Source organism: Choloepus didactylus, chromosome 12, assembly GCF_015220235.1.
Source record: "Choloepus didactylus isolate mChoDid1 chromosome 12, mChoDid1.pri, whole genome shotgun sequence".
Taxonomy (NCBI): domain Eukaryota; kingdom Metazoa; phylum Chordata; class Mammalia; order Pilosa; family Megalonychidae; genus Choloepus; species Choloepus didactylus.
The window spans coordinates 93,410,253-93,427,002 of record NC_051318.1 but is presented as its reverse complement, the minus strand read 5'-3'; the positions used below and the strand labels follow the sequence as shown (position 1 = coordinate 93,427,002).

The window sequence follows — 16,750 nt, the reverse complement described above, 5'->3', positions numbered from 1 at the left end:
TGAGGTCATTGGTTAAGAATTTGTTTTCATTAATTCCTATTTTGGTAGCTGTATGTATGGCTTTCAGAGTAAAAGGAAACTATTCATTAAGCATGAGAACTTTTATAAAGGAGGCAGATGTGCAACCCCAGGGATTCTTTAGCTGGCCATTTAGCAAGCCAGTGTATGGAAAGTAACTTGAAAAACATGTCCATAACCAGAACATCTTACAGATGAGAACAGTTCATCCAAAGCACTAGAAAATGCATAGTAACTCAGTATTTAGAATATTATGTGATTCCAGGATGGATAAAAGGGTTTCTAAAATTATCTTTGGGAGATTTTTATATCAAAAATCAGGTTGCTGATAGGTTATGTTGTTTTGAAGTGTCTGATCTGGATTTAGCAGGTGAAAATCCCTTATAATTACTAAGGTATAATATGCCATAAAGTTGATTTATCCTGCCCCACAACTTTGGAAATCCTAGTTAATTTAGAGTCTTGTAATTCATTGAAGACTTCCCGGAAATCGCTGTAAATCTTGCAACACAACTTTCAAGATACCAGTATCAACCAGATAATATTGAATTGATCTTCTGAAAATGAAGATTAGATAAACTTGTCATCTATAAAATGCCATGAAAGGGAAAAAAGAAAGTAAAATATGGACAGAGGACATTTATATGTTAATTTAGGGTTGTTTATTTTTGTGTTCTTAAACATAAAATTATAACATAGATAATTAAAAGCGTTTCATGTTTTGTGAGTAGACCTACATTAAATGTTCTTATTGTGATAAAGAAAGAATTTAAGCAATACTTCAGGGAGAGAGCGAGCAGCACTGAGGATGGGAATAAGTTAGCTGAAGGGAACGCCTAGGGAACTGTCCACTTCTTCTTGGGCTCTTTCATTGTCAGTCAACAGTGGTTTGCTTTTCCACTGTCCCTAGCTATAGGCACAAAGACAAAATGTTAGTGTTTTTCTCTTGTGTCAGCTTATGCGGAACCCTTATGTCTTGAAGGGTGCCAAAACATTTACACTATGATGGCAGTTTTGATCATGATTGCTTTGGCTAAAAATTTAAATCTAATTCTTCAAAAAGCATGAGCTAGTTTTCATTCACTAGCCCTGAATACAATACGGTTTTCAACTTAAGTAAATTTGAATTGTTAGTTCCAGTGACAGCATGCTACAAGATTGAGTGGCATACACTGTAGACCAAAATGTAAGGCAACCAGACAGTGAAAGCTGGTATTGTATTAATTTAATAGTAGCCCTGTGTAAAATTTAAAATATTTGTAAAATCTCACTGAGAATAACTTGCTGTCATTTTGTAATTCTTTAACAAAGATTTTTTCCTTGGCATGGTTACTAACATGATTTATATTATTAAGAACTAATTTAAAAGACTGGCATTTTAAGCAAGTTGAGGTGCTTAGGAAATGTTTTAGAGTAAGTTTGAGGAAACTTTAGATGGCACAAGTGAGATATTAGATTATAATGGTCAATCACTGTAATGGAACCTCATTTTGGTAGTATTTTAGATCCTTGCTATTCAGTGTGGTCCAAGGACCACTAAGTAGTACTGACATCACCTGGCAGCTTGTTAAAAAGGCAAAATTTCAGCACCCAGACCCACTGAATCAGAATCTTCTTTTTAATAAGATCCCCAGGTGATTTTTATGCACATTAAAGTTTGAGAAGCACTGGTCAAGAGACTGGCAGTGCAAACAAATCATGGAAATAGGCTAATTAGTTACTAGGTCATTATAACCTTTTTTTTTTGATAGCTAATTAATTTTTAATAACATTGACATTTGACTTAAGTCCTTTAATTCTAAATTTTTAATGATTCTCATTTATTTTTGCAACAAATGTTTCAAAATTTTGCATTTCTCTTGTTGACCTTAAAAGGAATCAGATCTGTAGATACCTGCAAATTAAATATGAAGGTGATAAACACTGCACAGCTGTACACTGCACATTGTAGACAATGCACAACAAATTTGCATGAGTATATTCTTTTTAAATTTTTCTGAAGGCTTACTCAGTGGGTTGATTCTGAGCTTTTATTCAAGTAACTTGCACCAACTGATTTTCTGGAGTGTGGAGTTATGTTAACAATAAAATTATTTTCGAGTACCTTTAATACTATTCCAAATAAGGATTATCATTTGAACATTTTTGTAGTAATGATATTAACTACAGTAACAAATTATTATTATCCCTATTACCCTCTTACTGTTCATCTTCCCAAATTTGAAAGTTGGGTGGCTTTTGTAGTTCACTTTCCTGTGAAGATATTGATGTGACCATTTGGTCACAGACCTCTTAAGCATCCAGAATGATACCTTTTATCATGAGAAAGAACCCACACAAAATTGGAGTCTAGCACCCTATAGAACAGAGAATCTCAGCAGAAATTGCAGCTCCTTTCCAAATTTTAAACCTCTAAGGATTCTCGAAATTACCCAAACCTCTCACTCTTGAAACAACAGACTGCTTCGGGTATTCTAGTGAAGCTAGGCTCTGGCACTAGTTTTCTGCAATCCAAGTGGGGAAAGAAACAAGCTAGACTTCTCAAGCAAGTGTCACAGAGTACCCAAGGCAAGTAGTGCCTTCACTCCTCTCCCTGAAGCCATAGGAAAGCACCCTGGATTTCCTTATACATCACCACAGAACCTTCTAAACGCAGCTCTGTAGGTTTGAAGAGTAGAAATTCTAAGTCCTTAAATCAGGACTGAAGTTTGTTTTGAAGGAGCAAAATTTTATATTCCTTTTCAATTGAGAAGCAACAACTCAACAACATTATTCATTTTTTAAAAGTTGTATTAAAAGGAAATACATTTTTAAACCAAAAGAGATAAAAGTGATTCCAGTTTTAAGGGATTTGCCTATTTTGGAAGAATATACTCAAATTAAAACTAATAAATTGCACAAAGAAAATGTACTCAGACAATTTTAAACATATTTAAAAAAAGATGCTTAACATTTAAGTCTATAGGCACAATAAATTTACACTTTATCAAAGGGAAGCACAAAAAGGAAAAACACATGCTAAACAGTGTAACTGAAAAAAATATTTTAACCATTAAAGAGAAAAACAATTTGATGGATTCTTAAATTAAGCATTATCCGAAAGTCTCCTAATATAACCTAAGAGCTTAAAGCATTTTGCTCTATAAACAAGACTCTACCAATATCATTCAAATATTAACAGCTCGGAATGATTTTCCAGCCACATAAATTGTGTTGACCTGTTTAGAAAGAGAATGCCAAGTATCAGACCCTCTCCTTTCATTCCACCTTCTCCACTACTTACGGGATGAAGCAGCACTCCTCAATTCCCAGGTCCCAAGTAGTTTAAGTTATCACTGCCGGGAAATAAGATCAAAGGCAGTCAAATGCAAGAACTTTTACTATTTGAGGTGTGAAAGGCAGATAGAAGGAACTTCTAAGTCTAAGACCACATTCCCGCACCCTCCCATCGCATACAAACGAGAATACCGCGCAAGGGTTCCCGTGCAGCACCAAACGGTAGTGACCTGGACACAGTCATTTGCTAAGTCAATCTATCTTCTTAGGGAGAGGGCGAGAAACGAGGCCTGAGCACAGGAAGGAAGCCACTGCAGAATTAAGAGTCGGGTGCTCAAGGAGAGCTCAAAATCCTGGGGTAACCCAATCGGAGATGAAGGACGACTCCGGGCCGCGACAGCCCAGTCCCGCCCTGGCCTTTCCTCTGAGAGCCACACAAATTCACAAAATACTTACCTCCGCCACGAGCTCCCTTCGCACGCGCAGCCTGGAGGCGCCGCCACCGCCACCGCTCCGAGGAGCGGGGGAGGCGACTCTCTGTCCCCGCGCCCGGCCCCGACAGGACGACCACGAGAAGGAGGTGTGTGCGCGGCTCCCAGGAACCCGCCTTCGGCTAGCGAGGGGCCCCCGGGATCGCTGAGAACGGAAGCCGCCCGCCACTTCGCCAGGGTCAAGCGACACTGGGGCGTGGGAAGAAAAAGAACCAAGAGAGAGTAGAGCGTAAGAAACAGCAACGAGAAGAGTACCCAGCTACCACAAAAGTCGCCTCAAAATACCGCCGGAAGTCAAGGGATTAGTCTGTTCCTCTGTGGACGGAGGCAGCTTCCGGCCTCCAGATTAGTCGTCAGCGCGCAAGCACCGCCCCTCCGCGGGTACGCCCTTCCGTAGACACGCCCGCTGGGCAGAACGTCAACGCGGAGACGCAAGAGTGGGGCGGGATCGGAATCTTCAGAGTTAGAATTGGGAGCTGCGGAGGGCTGCTTTATTCCTAATTAAAAGTGAAATTAAGAGAAAGCGTTTCCCCCTGTTATTACCTAACTTCTTACAATAAATAGCTATTGTGAAAGCGCACAATGCCGCTTTTGTTGTTGAAAGTACGTACCGCCATTCATTCATTCTCTCCACGATGTTTATGGAGGGCCTGAGCTGAAGCCAGAAGGTTTTTAACACCCCTCCCTTTTCTGGGACATAGTCTGTTACTGTGGAGCAAATGGTGGTGTGGTTTTAAAGCCGCAAGAAGAGATTGAGAGGGAGGGGTAGCAATACGTAAGATAAGATTTAACAAAGGTCAATGAATACTGAAACTTTATATAAATTTATATTTGTTTAGATGCTGGGGTGTTGGAATAGCTGGAAGGAGGTAAATGACATGGTGGATCTGTATAGCTACTGGTTGAATTGGGCTTTGAAAGTCTTCACCTTTCTGTATAGACCTCATATTGCATAATAAGGAAAGAACTGAAACTGTGGAACTGTAACCCAAAGCAATTTTTGAAATTTCTTATATAACTGCTTGTTGAGCTGTACATCGAAAGTTAACACCTTTCTGTACATATAGTTTACAATAATGGAAATAGCTGACATTGTGGAACTCTGACCCATGGCAGTCTTTGAAATTTGCTCGCCAGCTACTTCTTAAAATCGTACTTTGAAATTTCAGTTATCGCTATTATGTACGTATGTTAAAGTTCACAATAAAAAATGCATTAAAAAAAGAGACAGAAGAAATATATTGAAATTTTGGAGTAGGACTCTTCAGTGCCTATCTGCCTACTTTCCTTCTGTCGTTTAGTGCCCCTAGAGTTTAACCAATGATCTACAGGAAATGTTAAACTGCTTGAGGTGGCTAGATAAAAGTCGTGAATCAAAATTTTTAAAAAACTCATCAGAACCAAGCCCTTCATAAATTTTTTTAAATTAAAAAAAGTGTGAACCCTTGTCTCAGTTTCAAGGTAGCATTTATTTTGTTCTTTGACAAAACCAAAGAAGAGCAAAACCTTTTATCAAAGCTACTGATAAAGCTTTAAAAAGCAACTGGTGCAATGATTGGGTCTTGCTGGAATCAGCAAATTAAAATATGGGAGCAGAGTGAGAAAATCAAGGACATTAAGCATTCCTGGTGATGTGCCGAACTATTTTAGAGACAGCGACCACGGCTTCTGTGCAAGTTGGTTTGATAAAACGTTCAGGCAGCAAGAATCCATATCTGCCTGTATCTCGAAGTTCAATTGTAAATGAATATTTGATGCCCAAGTCATAAATCCAGTCATCTGAACCTCCAGGCGCTAGGTCTACAAAAAGAGAAATAAGTCAATTTTTGAGATGCAGGTGTTTCAAATTAATTAACAAGTTTTTTCTAAAATTGAAAATAGCCTTCCTTTTTTCTGATTATTAAGTTACCTAAGTTTCTTTTAGGAAATGGAAACTGAAAGCAAAAAAAGATTAAGGAAGAAAGTAAAAATCACTCATAACCCCACCATGGATAATCACCATTAAACTTTTGGTGCATTTTTTTTTTTCCATTTCTCAGGGCAAGCATTCACCTATTTAATTTTTTTCCTGTATAAATGACATCACACTATATGTGCTATTTGGAACATTTCTAACATAATCTCTAATGACCAGCGTTACATACTGAGTTAATCTACTTCATATTTTTAACGATTGCATAGCACTGCACCATAAAGCTGAATATAATTTATTTAAATCATTACTTATTTTTTTGAGGGCATCTCAATTTTTTCCAACTTTAACTAATATAAACAATTTTACAATGAACACCTTGTTTATACATAATTCTATTTCCCAGAAATAGAATAGGATAGGGGTATGCATTTTTACAGTTATGATACATTTTGCCAAATAGACTTCCAAAGAAATGAATCATTTTATACCTCTACTTGCTGGATGTGAACACATGCACAGTAGGTGGTGAGGATTGAATCATGTCCTCCACAAAAGACATGTTCAAGTCTTAATCTGTGTTTCCTGTGGATATGAACCCATTTGCAAATGGGACCTTTGAAGACATCATTAATTAAGTTGAGGCCAAACTGAACAAGGGTGGGCCTTAATCCAATATGATTGGAGTCCTTAAAGCAAAGGAAATTGGACACACAAATAGAAGTCAGCAGAATCCAGAATTAAGAAAAGCCAGAGAAAGATTGCCATGTGACAGAGACTGGCCATCATCAGAACACTACAGACTTTGGAGAAAGCATGGCCTTGACAACACCTTGATTTTGGGCTCCTAGCCTCCAAAACTGTAAGCCCATTAATGCCTGTTGTTTGAACCAACCAGTGTGCATGCAGTACAAGTCACAGCAGCCTGGCAAACTAAGATACCTACTCTTCCCTCCGGCACCATTGTGCCGGTTTGAATGTATTATGTCCCCCAGAAAAAGCCATATTCTTTGATGCAGTCTTGTGGGGCAGACGTTTTGGTGCTGATTAGATTGCATGGAAATGCGCCCCACCCAAATGTAGGTGATAACTCCCATGAGATATTTCCCTGGAGGAGTGGCCCCACCCATCCAGGGTGGGCCTTGATCAGTGGAGCCATATAAATGAGCTGACAGGCAGAGGGAACTCAGTCCAGCTGTGAGTGATGTTTTGAAGAGGAGCTACAGCCAAGAGGGACACTTTGAAGAAAGCACAGGAGCTGCAGATGAGAGACAGTTTGAAGACGGCTATTGAAAGCAGACTCTTGCTCCAGAGAAGCTGAGAGGGGACAAATATCCTAAGTGCAACTAAGAGTGACATTTTTGAGGAACTGCAGCCTAGAGAGGAACGTCTTGGGAGAAAGCCATTTTGAAACCAGAACTTTGGAGCAGATGCCAGCCACGTGCCTTCCCAGCTAACAGAGGTTTTCCGGACACCATTGGCTATCCTCCAGTGAAGGTACCCGATTGCTGATCTGTTACCTTGGACACTTTGTGGCCTTAAGACTGTAACTGTGTAACCAAATAAACCCCCTTTATAAAAGCCAATCCATCTCTGGTGTTTTGCATTCAGGCAGCATTAGCAAACTAGAACAACCATCCACTGGAATTATGTACTTCTGGCAACTTGATAGGTATAAAATAATACCAAATTATCTTAATTTGTATTTCTTTGATATCAGTGACTTGAACAATTTGTTTGGTATATATATTGGCCATCTTTATATTTTCTGTCAATTGTCTTCACTCATTTTTCTACTTGGTTGTTCATTTTACAGATTGTTTAGAAAAGCCACATCAGTGTTATTAACTCTGTATTATGTGGAGAAATTGTTTTTCCCATTAGGTTATTCAACTTTTGACTCAGTTTATGGCAGTGTTTTGAATATAAAAATATTTGATCCAACTGGAATTTTTTCTGAAGAAAGACATCTTAGTAATCCAATTAAACTTTTTGTCCAATTAATTTATCAGGTTTTTGAATCCCATTAATTGAAAAATCTAACATTCTTAACCATTTGAAGTGACTTCTATATCTAACTAGGTATCCTTTTTTTTTTTCTAAAGTATCTTTCTGTACCATCATTCCTTTTTATTATCTAATCCAGTCTCAGTGCCACATTGTCTTAATTATGATAGATTTAGAATATGCTTTAATACCTGGTTGGGGCAGATTTTCTCTTATTACTCATATTTTTCAGAATTTTACAAGCTCTTCTATCAAATTTGTTCTTTCAAATGAAGTTCAAAATCACTTAAGTGTTCATTGGGGTTGCATTAATTTGGAAGAATTGACAATTTTTTATATTGCTTTCCCATTAAAAAACATTGTAGGTTTCTCCTTTTATTTGTCTTCTTTTGTGTATTTTTACCCAGTAAAATTTGCTAGGTTTTTCACATGGATCTTATATATTTAGTATATGCATGTGTTTGTGTATGAACATACACACATATACATTTAACAACAAATCCATATATGGATATGAATCTATTTATATGTGTATTTTGTATACGTATGTCTATGTGTGTGTTGGAAGTGGTATCGTTTGTCCATTTTATTTTCCACCTGATTATTACTGGTATAGAAGGAAGTTATTGATTCATGTATATTTAATTCATATCAGCCAAATAGCAACTCTATTATTTTTATTCATTATTTTGTTTATTTTCCACTGTTTTCCAAACAATTATATTTTTTCTATTAATTACAAGGGTGTTTACTGAAGCTTTGTTTATAATATTTAATAATATCCACCAACAGTGGATCAGATAAGGTATTCATTCATTTATTCACTCATTCATTCAACACATATTTCAGAGAGCCATGATCAAGTATTTGGCATATTTTCTTCCAGGCATTCCTCTATGCTTTTCGACACAGAGACTTAGGCAGATTAATTGTGTGGCGATGGAATGATTTCATCCTAACAGGAGTTTGCTTCTGTAAGCCCCTCCAGCCCCGAGGCAACAGTGGTTATGTTCTGGGGGAACACCAGTAGAGAACAGAACGGGGGCCAAGAAAGCTCTGAATTTTGAAGATAAGTTGTGGGTTACTTTGTGACAGGGTGAGGACCTGGGTCAACAAAGACAGCTGTGGACCAACATCTACCAGCAGCACCAAGGGACAGACAGACACTGAGTGGACCAATCAGGCCCCAGTTTGTTCCAAGATAACTTGGGGTGGTTTGGAGAGCAGGGAAGGGGTGCCGTAAGAGGGAGATTCTGGATTTCCTACTAATAGGTCATTCATTGAATGGCACTTAAGCCATTCATTGAAAATAATACAAATATGACTGCTTTAATGTTGCTGTAGATCACAACTGTTAAAGGAAGCTCTGGAACGTGGCCTTTGCTGTCTCAGGGCTTTTCACATGCCACTCCCTCTGCCTGCTCTTTCCCCACAACTTCGTTGAGCAGCCCCTGACTACATTATCTCCCAAAAAGGTCAACCACAGAGACAGAACTTTCCAGAACCCATTCGCAACATAGCCTCAACCACCTGCAGTCACTCTCAAACCCAGAAGCCTAGTTCCGTTTCTTCAAAGCACTCACCAATGGCTTTACACTATAGTTTACTCCTTAGTTGTTCATACCTGGGGAAAGTAGCAGGTAGTAAATATTTGAGACTTCTGTGGGCCACATCGTTTCTGTCTCAACCACTAAGCTCTGCTCTCAAAGCACAAAGCTGCCACAGACAATACACTAATGAATGAGCATGGCTGTGTTCCAAGAAAACTTTACTTATGGACACTGAAATTTAAACTTCATATAATTTTCACACATCACCAAAGATTATTATTCTTCTGATTTATTTATTTATTTATCTTGACCATTTAAGAAATGCAAAAACCATTCTTAGCTCTCAGGAGTGCAAAAACAGGCAGTGAGGCCAGATTTGGCCTGTGGGCTAAAGTTAGCTGACACCTTCTTGTTTATTTTCATTTCCTCTTCTACCATCTCCCCTCCAGCTTCAAAAGGGCAGAATCTTTGCCAATCATCCCACTGTGGGTACACAGTAGTTCCTCAATAAACACCTTCCAGCAGAAATTAATTAAAAATATTTGTCGAGTTTGCCACATTCCTAGCTCAAGACAGTGTGATACACACAAGAGACATTCAATTAAGCATCTTAAGAGCTATACTCATTGAAAAGTATCTAAATGGCACCCCCTAGATTTGTCTAGTGTACAACCTGCACAACCTTACATGGTAGCCCTGGGCATCTTACACATTCTTTTGACCCTTATGACCTTTTCTGCTTCATTCAACTAGTGTGATGCCCATTCTATAATCTCTACTCTATTGTGCTAAGCATGATTTCTTAAATATCATTTTGGCTTCGTTTTAGTGTATTTACTTCTAATATTTCTGTGTTCAGCACTGTCATAGCTGTTATGCTTCTATTTCTAATTTTTATAATCCAGTCCTTTTACTTGTGACCCTGTCAAAAAGATCTAATTTAGAAAAATCAAATCCACACGGAGCTTCCTTTAGTTCCTTACAGTTTTCCAAGACCGTAAGAAGCAATACTTACATAAACTTTCTGAGCCACTGCCATGTGTATACTTGATATTTCTGTGAATATTCTCAATAGCATGAACTGCTTCACTGGCTACTAGAGACTGGAAGCAAAAAGACATGGAATTTCAGTTAATATTCAGTTTTGAAACAGGAGAAGTAGAAGCTTAAAAAACAAGCATACATTAAATAATCAAATTATATATGTAACAAATATAGATTTATCCCCAAGGAAAATTAAGAACAACAATTTAACTTAAAAAAAGAGTTTTTTGCTTTGTGGAACTCACTGTTGGGTGGCTTTAAACATAAACTTACAATTCATTGAAGATTTTACTTAATCTGCAGAAAAAAGAATTCTCACATGCCTTTTCAGGAATTCATTTATTACATAAAATGAAATCTAGCTGTACTTCAAAGGCAAACAATTTGGGGTCATTCCATCCCAAAATTATCATGGAACTTTAAATCCAACTTCTCTAAAAAATATACATATACCTAATGCATGCATGATTAATTTCTCATCTGTCTCTCAAACTCTATTTTATTCTTATGTAAGTGTCTAATATCCAAAGACTCTTCAAATAAGAAGGAGTCTCCCCCATATGGAGCAGGAGAATCACCCAGTCCCTGGCTCAACTATTACGGTCCTAGCTTACCCAGATCTCTTCTGAAGTTGGAATTACCGTCACGGTATTCACTAGAACCCACTTTACAAACTCAGAGGAATATCAGTGGCCACTCTGTCATGCCATTTCATTGGTTCAAAAAACAATTTTAATGGAACTGCATTGTCTACAGAATAAGCTCTAAATTTATTCAGGCCTTCAACCCCCCTTCCCATCCTGACCTCATCTGCATCCTGGTGGCATCACCCACCCTTTCCCTCCCCTCACATCCCCTGAAAATGCCTCCTGTGGGAAACACCCTCTCCTCAGCTTGGAGGATCCTCCCTTTCCTGCCAGCCACAGAAATCCTATCTTCCAATGCCTGGCTGAAATTCTATCCATCCCTTGAAGTCAGTAGCACTGTTTTATTCTTGTTTCTTTGCCCAGCTGTATCTCCTTACCAGACTGTTAAGTTTCTCAAGGACAGGGGCTCTGTCATTCCCTCCCTTATCCCTGTGTTGCCCCCTGAATGAATGAATAAGACCATCCTAGCATCCTGGCCAGAATTCAGTGGATTTAGTGATTACTATAAGGCACCTTGGAATGTAACTATTTGTAATGCTTATTAATGTCTGATCTCCCTAGCTATACTCTATTCTTTCAAAAGGCAGGGTTTTTATACAATGCTCCCTTGAATATCTATTGATCATGGTATTTTACACATAATAACTCTCAACAAATGCTGATGTTAATAGTAACCCAAAAATAAGGCAAAATCAGACTAACTCTACTTCCGAGACTTAATAAATATCCTTCCTTTTCTTCAGAGATAATACCAATAAAGAAGCTTTCTTTAAAAGCTTTTCCCTGAGAAGTAAAAAAGATTGCAAGTAATAAGTACATTTATGTTCGAAGTGGGGTATTTTCAGTATACACAAATAACCTTTTATTTGTCATCGGCAATTTCTAACTCCCCTAATGTGGCTATATTTTATTCCTAAAGAGCCAAAATAAAATCAACAGTAAAAATATAAGCCACTACATAAAGATCAGACCTTAGCCAAGAGCCAGGCTGTTGCCATCCCACTTCCTACAGCCTAGAAAGACGTGTAGGATGAGGAGTCAGTTAAGCCCAGTCACAGTTCATCAAGAATCCTTGTGTCACAGTGTCCTTTGCCATCAACCCAAATATAAAGCACCTAGGACCAACAGGTGGTGAAGGGGCAGCACACTGCATGGGTCCTCTTTGAACTTCCTGTATTGTACCGAAAAGTAGGCGCTTGGCTCCACACTGAAATTGAAGGTGCTTTAATAGACCAAAATCCTAGAGATTAGGGAGGTCTGTGTATAAACTAGCCCTGCTGCTGATATCAAGGTGTTGTGTGTTGTGCTATCTCTGGGATTTAATCTGTGGTGGGTGTGATAGGAAGCTAGTGATCCATGGAAGGAGCCCCATGCTTTTGGAAACTCTTGTCCTTGCTCATATGACTTCATATGCAGATTGGGTTCAGGTGGAAAGTTCTCTTCTCTTCCTCAAGGGGCTTGTCTGAGATTTTCATGGGGATTCCTTTGCTGGACTGAAGTTCACAGCCTTGGGATAAGGCCCTCAATGAACCATGACCCAGGACGACTCTCAGCCGAGTTAGGCTATATTATATAGCATCTATCCATTTGTCCTCTCAAGGAAAAAAAAAATTTCCCACAGGTTTTGATTTCTGAGCCAAGTATTATTTCATTTCTGAAATGCTAATGAGAAAAAGAATTAAGCGCCACTTACCAGCTCCTCATGGTCTTTGCTTTTGCTTCTGCTATAGGAATATGGGAACAGTATCTGCTGGGAGTATGAATGCATGCTTACGTAAGCTTTAATGTGCTTGATATTTCTTCTCAAGAAATCAGCCACTGCCTTCACTTCTGGTTCTGACTCAGGGTACGGACCGCAGTAGGTTTCTGAGCATGAAAAACTTGATGCACCTTCCTCTGTGGTGAAATTGATAAAGCAGAATTACAAGGGGATGCACATACTGTTGAAATTTATGAGATCCCTGGCAATGTGGTCTCCTATCTGTGGTGCAACATTTTCAGATCAACGGATTCAGTACAGGTCTGTGAATGATGTATTTCAGGTGTCCACCACATGTTTACACTTCTTTTGCAGAATATTTTTCTGCCCACGTAGCAGACACTCCACCTGTCTTCCTAACCTGTCTCCCATTCTGCCTGGAGCAGCCATCTTGTCCCCTTGAGAAAATGGCCAAGAGAATCTCAGAGACGCCAGCCCTGTCTCCAAATTTCTGGTTAAGTGAGAAAGAAGAACCCTGTTTTCATTAATCCACTCTAAATTTGGATTCTTGATCTTTGTAGTTTGAAAATTACTAATCAGTTCAGACTGTAAAAGAAACAACTCACTCTGGAACTCAGAATATGCAAGTTCTGGTAGCTTCAGTGCTATTTTTAGTTTGCTAAATTGATTGAGGAAATCAAATGGGATGTTGATAGTTGATGCCAGAACAATACTTATTCATTACTTTATATAGTTTATCTATATATATATGCAATAAGTAGATTAATTTATTTATAGTCCATATTTATACAAATATATTTAAATATTTTATTTATATTTATATTACTTTATTATATAATTACATTACCTGCCATTTCAGATGGTAGCCTGTCTCCCAATAGTTCTCTTTTCTGCCCCCAATTCACAGGAGTAGACCCCAGGGAGTCACATCTGTCCCAGGAGTTCATTCCCTCCTAGAAAAGTTGATTAGCCCAGAATTGGGTCCTTAACTTTTGTGTTGCCAATGTGGCAATACAAAATTGAAACTGAGACTTGGATTCTAGTGTCCATTCAGTCGCTCTCTTATACAAACAGCAACACCAGCTGACACCCACAGAGCACAGGCTGCTCCTAAATGATTTACAGGCAGTATCTCGTTTAACCCTTAGCACAACCCTATGAAGTAAGTTCTTTTGTTTTAGGAGATGCCAATTGGACACTCTTGGCAATAACCATCCTTCATGATAAGAGGCAAGAGTGGCAGATTGTTAAGCATCCAGTCGCTTCATTCTAATCTTGGCTTTGCCATTTAAGAGCTATCTGGCCCAGGGCAAAATTTTTTAAACCAATCTATACTCCATTTCCTTATTTGCAAAATGGAATAATTATGCCATAAATGGGGATTTAAGGAGGATTAAATGAGCTAATGCATATAGAGCTTTGCACATTGTCTGGCATATAGAAAGTGCTCAGTAACTGTGAGCTGTTGTTTCTCCCCATCCCCCCCCCACCCCCCATCATCATCATCCTGTGGGGTGGGACTCAGTGAAACCCAACGTGCATCACAGAGGTGAGGTGGGGGGAGAAAGCACTGGTGGAGCTCCTTCCAGAGTCCAGGCCCAGTTCCAGTCTCTGAGGACTGTCTTCGACCCCACCCTTGGTTCCACATGTTTCTCCACTATCCTCACGGAGCCTGCCTCTCTTACTTCAGCTCCCTCTGCTTTCTTCCTGTTACATGCAACAAAGATGATCTTATTGCTTGTTTAACATTCTTTTCCCCACCAGGAAATGTTGTGTTGAACATCCAAGTCCTTTCCTAGTATTTTATTTCATTTTATTATTAACCAATACTGTAATTTGACACATTCTTGAGAGTTTGGTTACCCTTAGATACCCCCACCTTTTTCCTCTGGTTTATAGTTCTAGAGAATGGAGGGTATAAATTGGGGGTGAGGGGGCATGGGATAGAAAGAGTTGAAGACAATGGTGGAGCCTTAATATGAGTCCTCAGACTGATGCTAGTTGATAAAAATATAATGCAAGCCAAAAATGCATGTTGCAAAGGTATTTTAAATTTTCAAGTAGTCACTTTTTAAAAAGGAAAAGGAATCAGGTAAAATTAATTTTTATAATATAGGTTCTTTAACCCACTATGTATAAAACATTATCCTTTCAAACGTGGTCAATATAAAAATTACTCATGATATATTTTATGTTGCATTTTTTCCACTAAGCCTACAAAATCCAGTGTGTATTTTATACCTACAGCACAACTCAATTCAGACAGGCCACATTTCAAGTGCTCAATGGCAACCCGTGACTAGTACTTATGTACTGGACAGAGAAGCCTCGAATTCTCATTCTGTTGTCATTCTAGAGCGTTCACGCCTGTTAGTGGAAGGAGCCCAGGAAACTGGAGTTTGAGATTGGGCTTTGCCATTAAGCACTGTGTCCACTGGGGCAGCTACTTTACCCCTCAAGCTTCAGCTTTCTTACCGGAACCAAGAGGGGCTGGGGCTACCAGGTCCCTTTACAGTCGAGCATTCTTTGATCTATAGGCATGGATTCAAGAACCCTAAGAACTCACAGGAAAATAAAGGATTTTCCATTGGACACTGAATGCAAAAATTCTGTAGTTTAACTTAATATTTTAGAAAATGAGCAGAACTCTTTTAGGATGTTTGAGACCAGAGGTTTTCACAAAGTGCCCCTCTTCCCATCCCTGACACACAATCACAGCACATACACAAGATCTTAATACAGGGGAAAGGTAAAATGCCCATAAAAATGAGCAAGTAGGCTTGATATCTCCCTCTTTGTTAATAAGTGAGGGCTCTTTTAGATCCTTTATATGGAATATCATAAAGATACATTCTTTTAGGAGGAGACAAGGAAAAGAGAAGATTTGGTTCTCCCTTCTCACTGCCTTGCTGTACTCAAGAGATGATGGAGCACTTGGCCCAAAATAAATAATAATAATAATAATAATAAAGGGGGGTTCCTTCCAATTACTTTCATGCTTTATCTGGATCTCTCTTGCCTTTTTGCTTGCTGCTTCTGTTTCAGTGTCTGAAACTTGTGAGAGGTAATAATATAGCACATGCCTAAGAGGGGACTGAAATATATCTTGACGACAATAACATGAATATATTCTGACAACATGGCTATTCAAGTTAGGCAATACTGATTTCACCACATACACACACACACACACACACACACACACACACACACACACACAAAGAACCAAGTAAAATCGAGCACCAAAAGAGATCAAAGAGAAAATAAGAAGTTCCAAAGGGGTCCTTGAAGGATTTAAGAGTCAGACATATAAGAGTTTCAATACATTTGAAGTCCCGTCAGCCCGGGTTTGCTTCCCAGCTCTGCCACTTACTAGCCAGTTAGCTGTGCAACCTTGAGCAAGTAATTATTTTTAAGTCTCCATTTCCCCATCTGTAATATGTAGATGACACCTTCTTAAGAAATGAAATATGTAAACTGCCCTATGTTTAGTGACTGTTCACTGTATTTATTCAGATCCTTTTTACATTCCCTGGTGCTTCCCTGGCTCCCTGCCCAGTTATCAGTGGTTACAGCAGCCTTTGAGCATCATTTTTTTTTCAACAATCTGAAGGATTGTTCTTAGGGAAAAACCAGTAAGTGATCGCCTGGAACCTAATTCTTCAAGTCATGATTAACTGTTCCTTCCTCTGCATCCCTGCTACATCAGCAGCTTTATTAGAGCAACTAAACGTATTTGTGTATTCATTCAATTACTGCTTTCTGAGAACTCAGCATGTGCCAGGCCCCTTACCAGCTCTCTGCCCTTGTGGTGCTTCTAAGATAGAAGAGAAACTCTAAGGAAATAAGGTAAGCAGTTCATCAGGAGGTTTGATTGAACATTCCAAATCGCTACTTCCCACTCTTCTTCTTTTTTTTAAGGAATTATGTCAGATCACATACAAAGGATTATATTGGGGCAAAAGGGTGAGAAGCAGAGGGTGTTTCTGGGGTTACGATAGTTTTACTCCCTTGTACTCCCTGTAGAGCCAGTGTTTCCGCCTCCAAAATTAGAGATGACCCAAGTTCATTGTTCGATTTAATTT

At 38.8% G+C, this 16,750-nt stretch overlaps 2 protein-coding genes across 12 annotated transcripts in view; both read right to left on the bottom strand.

Moving 5' to 3' along the window:
* ZC3H13 (zinc finger CCCH-type containing 13) overlaps positions 1–4,796 on the bottom strand; it is a 109,090-nt gene extending 104,294 nt beyond the window's left edge. For 2 of the 11 annotated variants that reach the window (XM_037799774.1, XM_037799773.1), the window contains exons 1-2: positions 3,751–4,796; positions 3,302–3,353 (exon numbers count right to left, since the gene is read on the bottom strand). The gene's annotated coding sequence lies outside the window, so the exon portion shown is untranslated. The remainder of the gene's footprint in view (positions 1–3,301; positions 3,354–3,750) is intronic. The other 9 variants (XM_037799779.1, XM_037799776.1, XM_037799769.1 and 6 more) reach the window with 7 other exon arrangements.
* Positions 4,797–5,235: 439 nt separating this feature from the next.
* The window catches only part of CPB2 (carboxypeptidase B2), a 64,831-nt gene continuing 53,316 nt past the window's right edge, over positions 5,236–16,750 (bottom strand). Inside the window, exons 9-11 of the mRNA XM_037799782.1 lie at positions 12,639–12,841; positions 10,270–10,357; positions 5,236–5,585 (exon numbers count right to left, since the gene is read on the bottom strand). Of these exons, the coding sequence (XP_037655710.1) occupies positions 5,401–5,585; positions 10,270–10,357; positions 12,639–12,841 (476 nt within the window). The 3' untranslated portion in view covers positions 5,236–5,400. The remainder of the gene's footprint in view (positions 5,586–10,269; positions 10,358–12,638; positions 12,842–16,750) is intronic.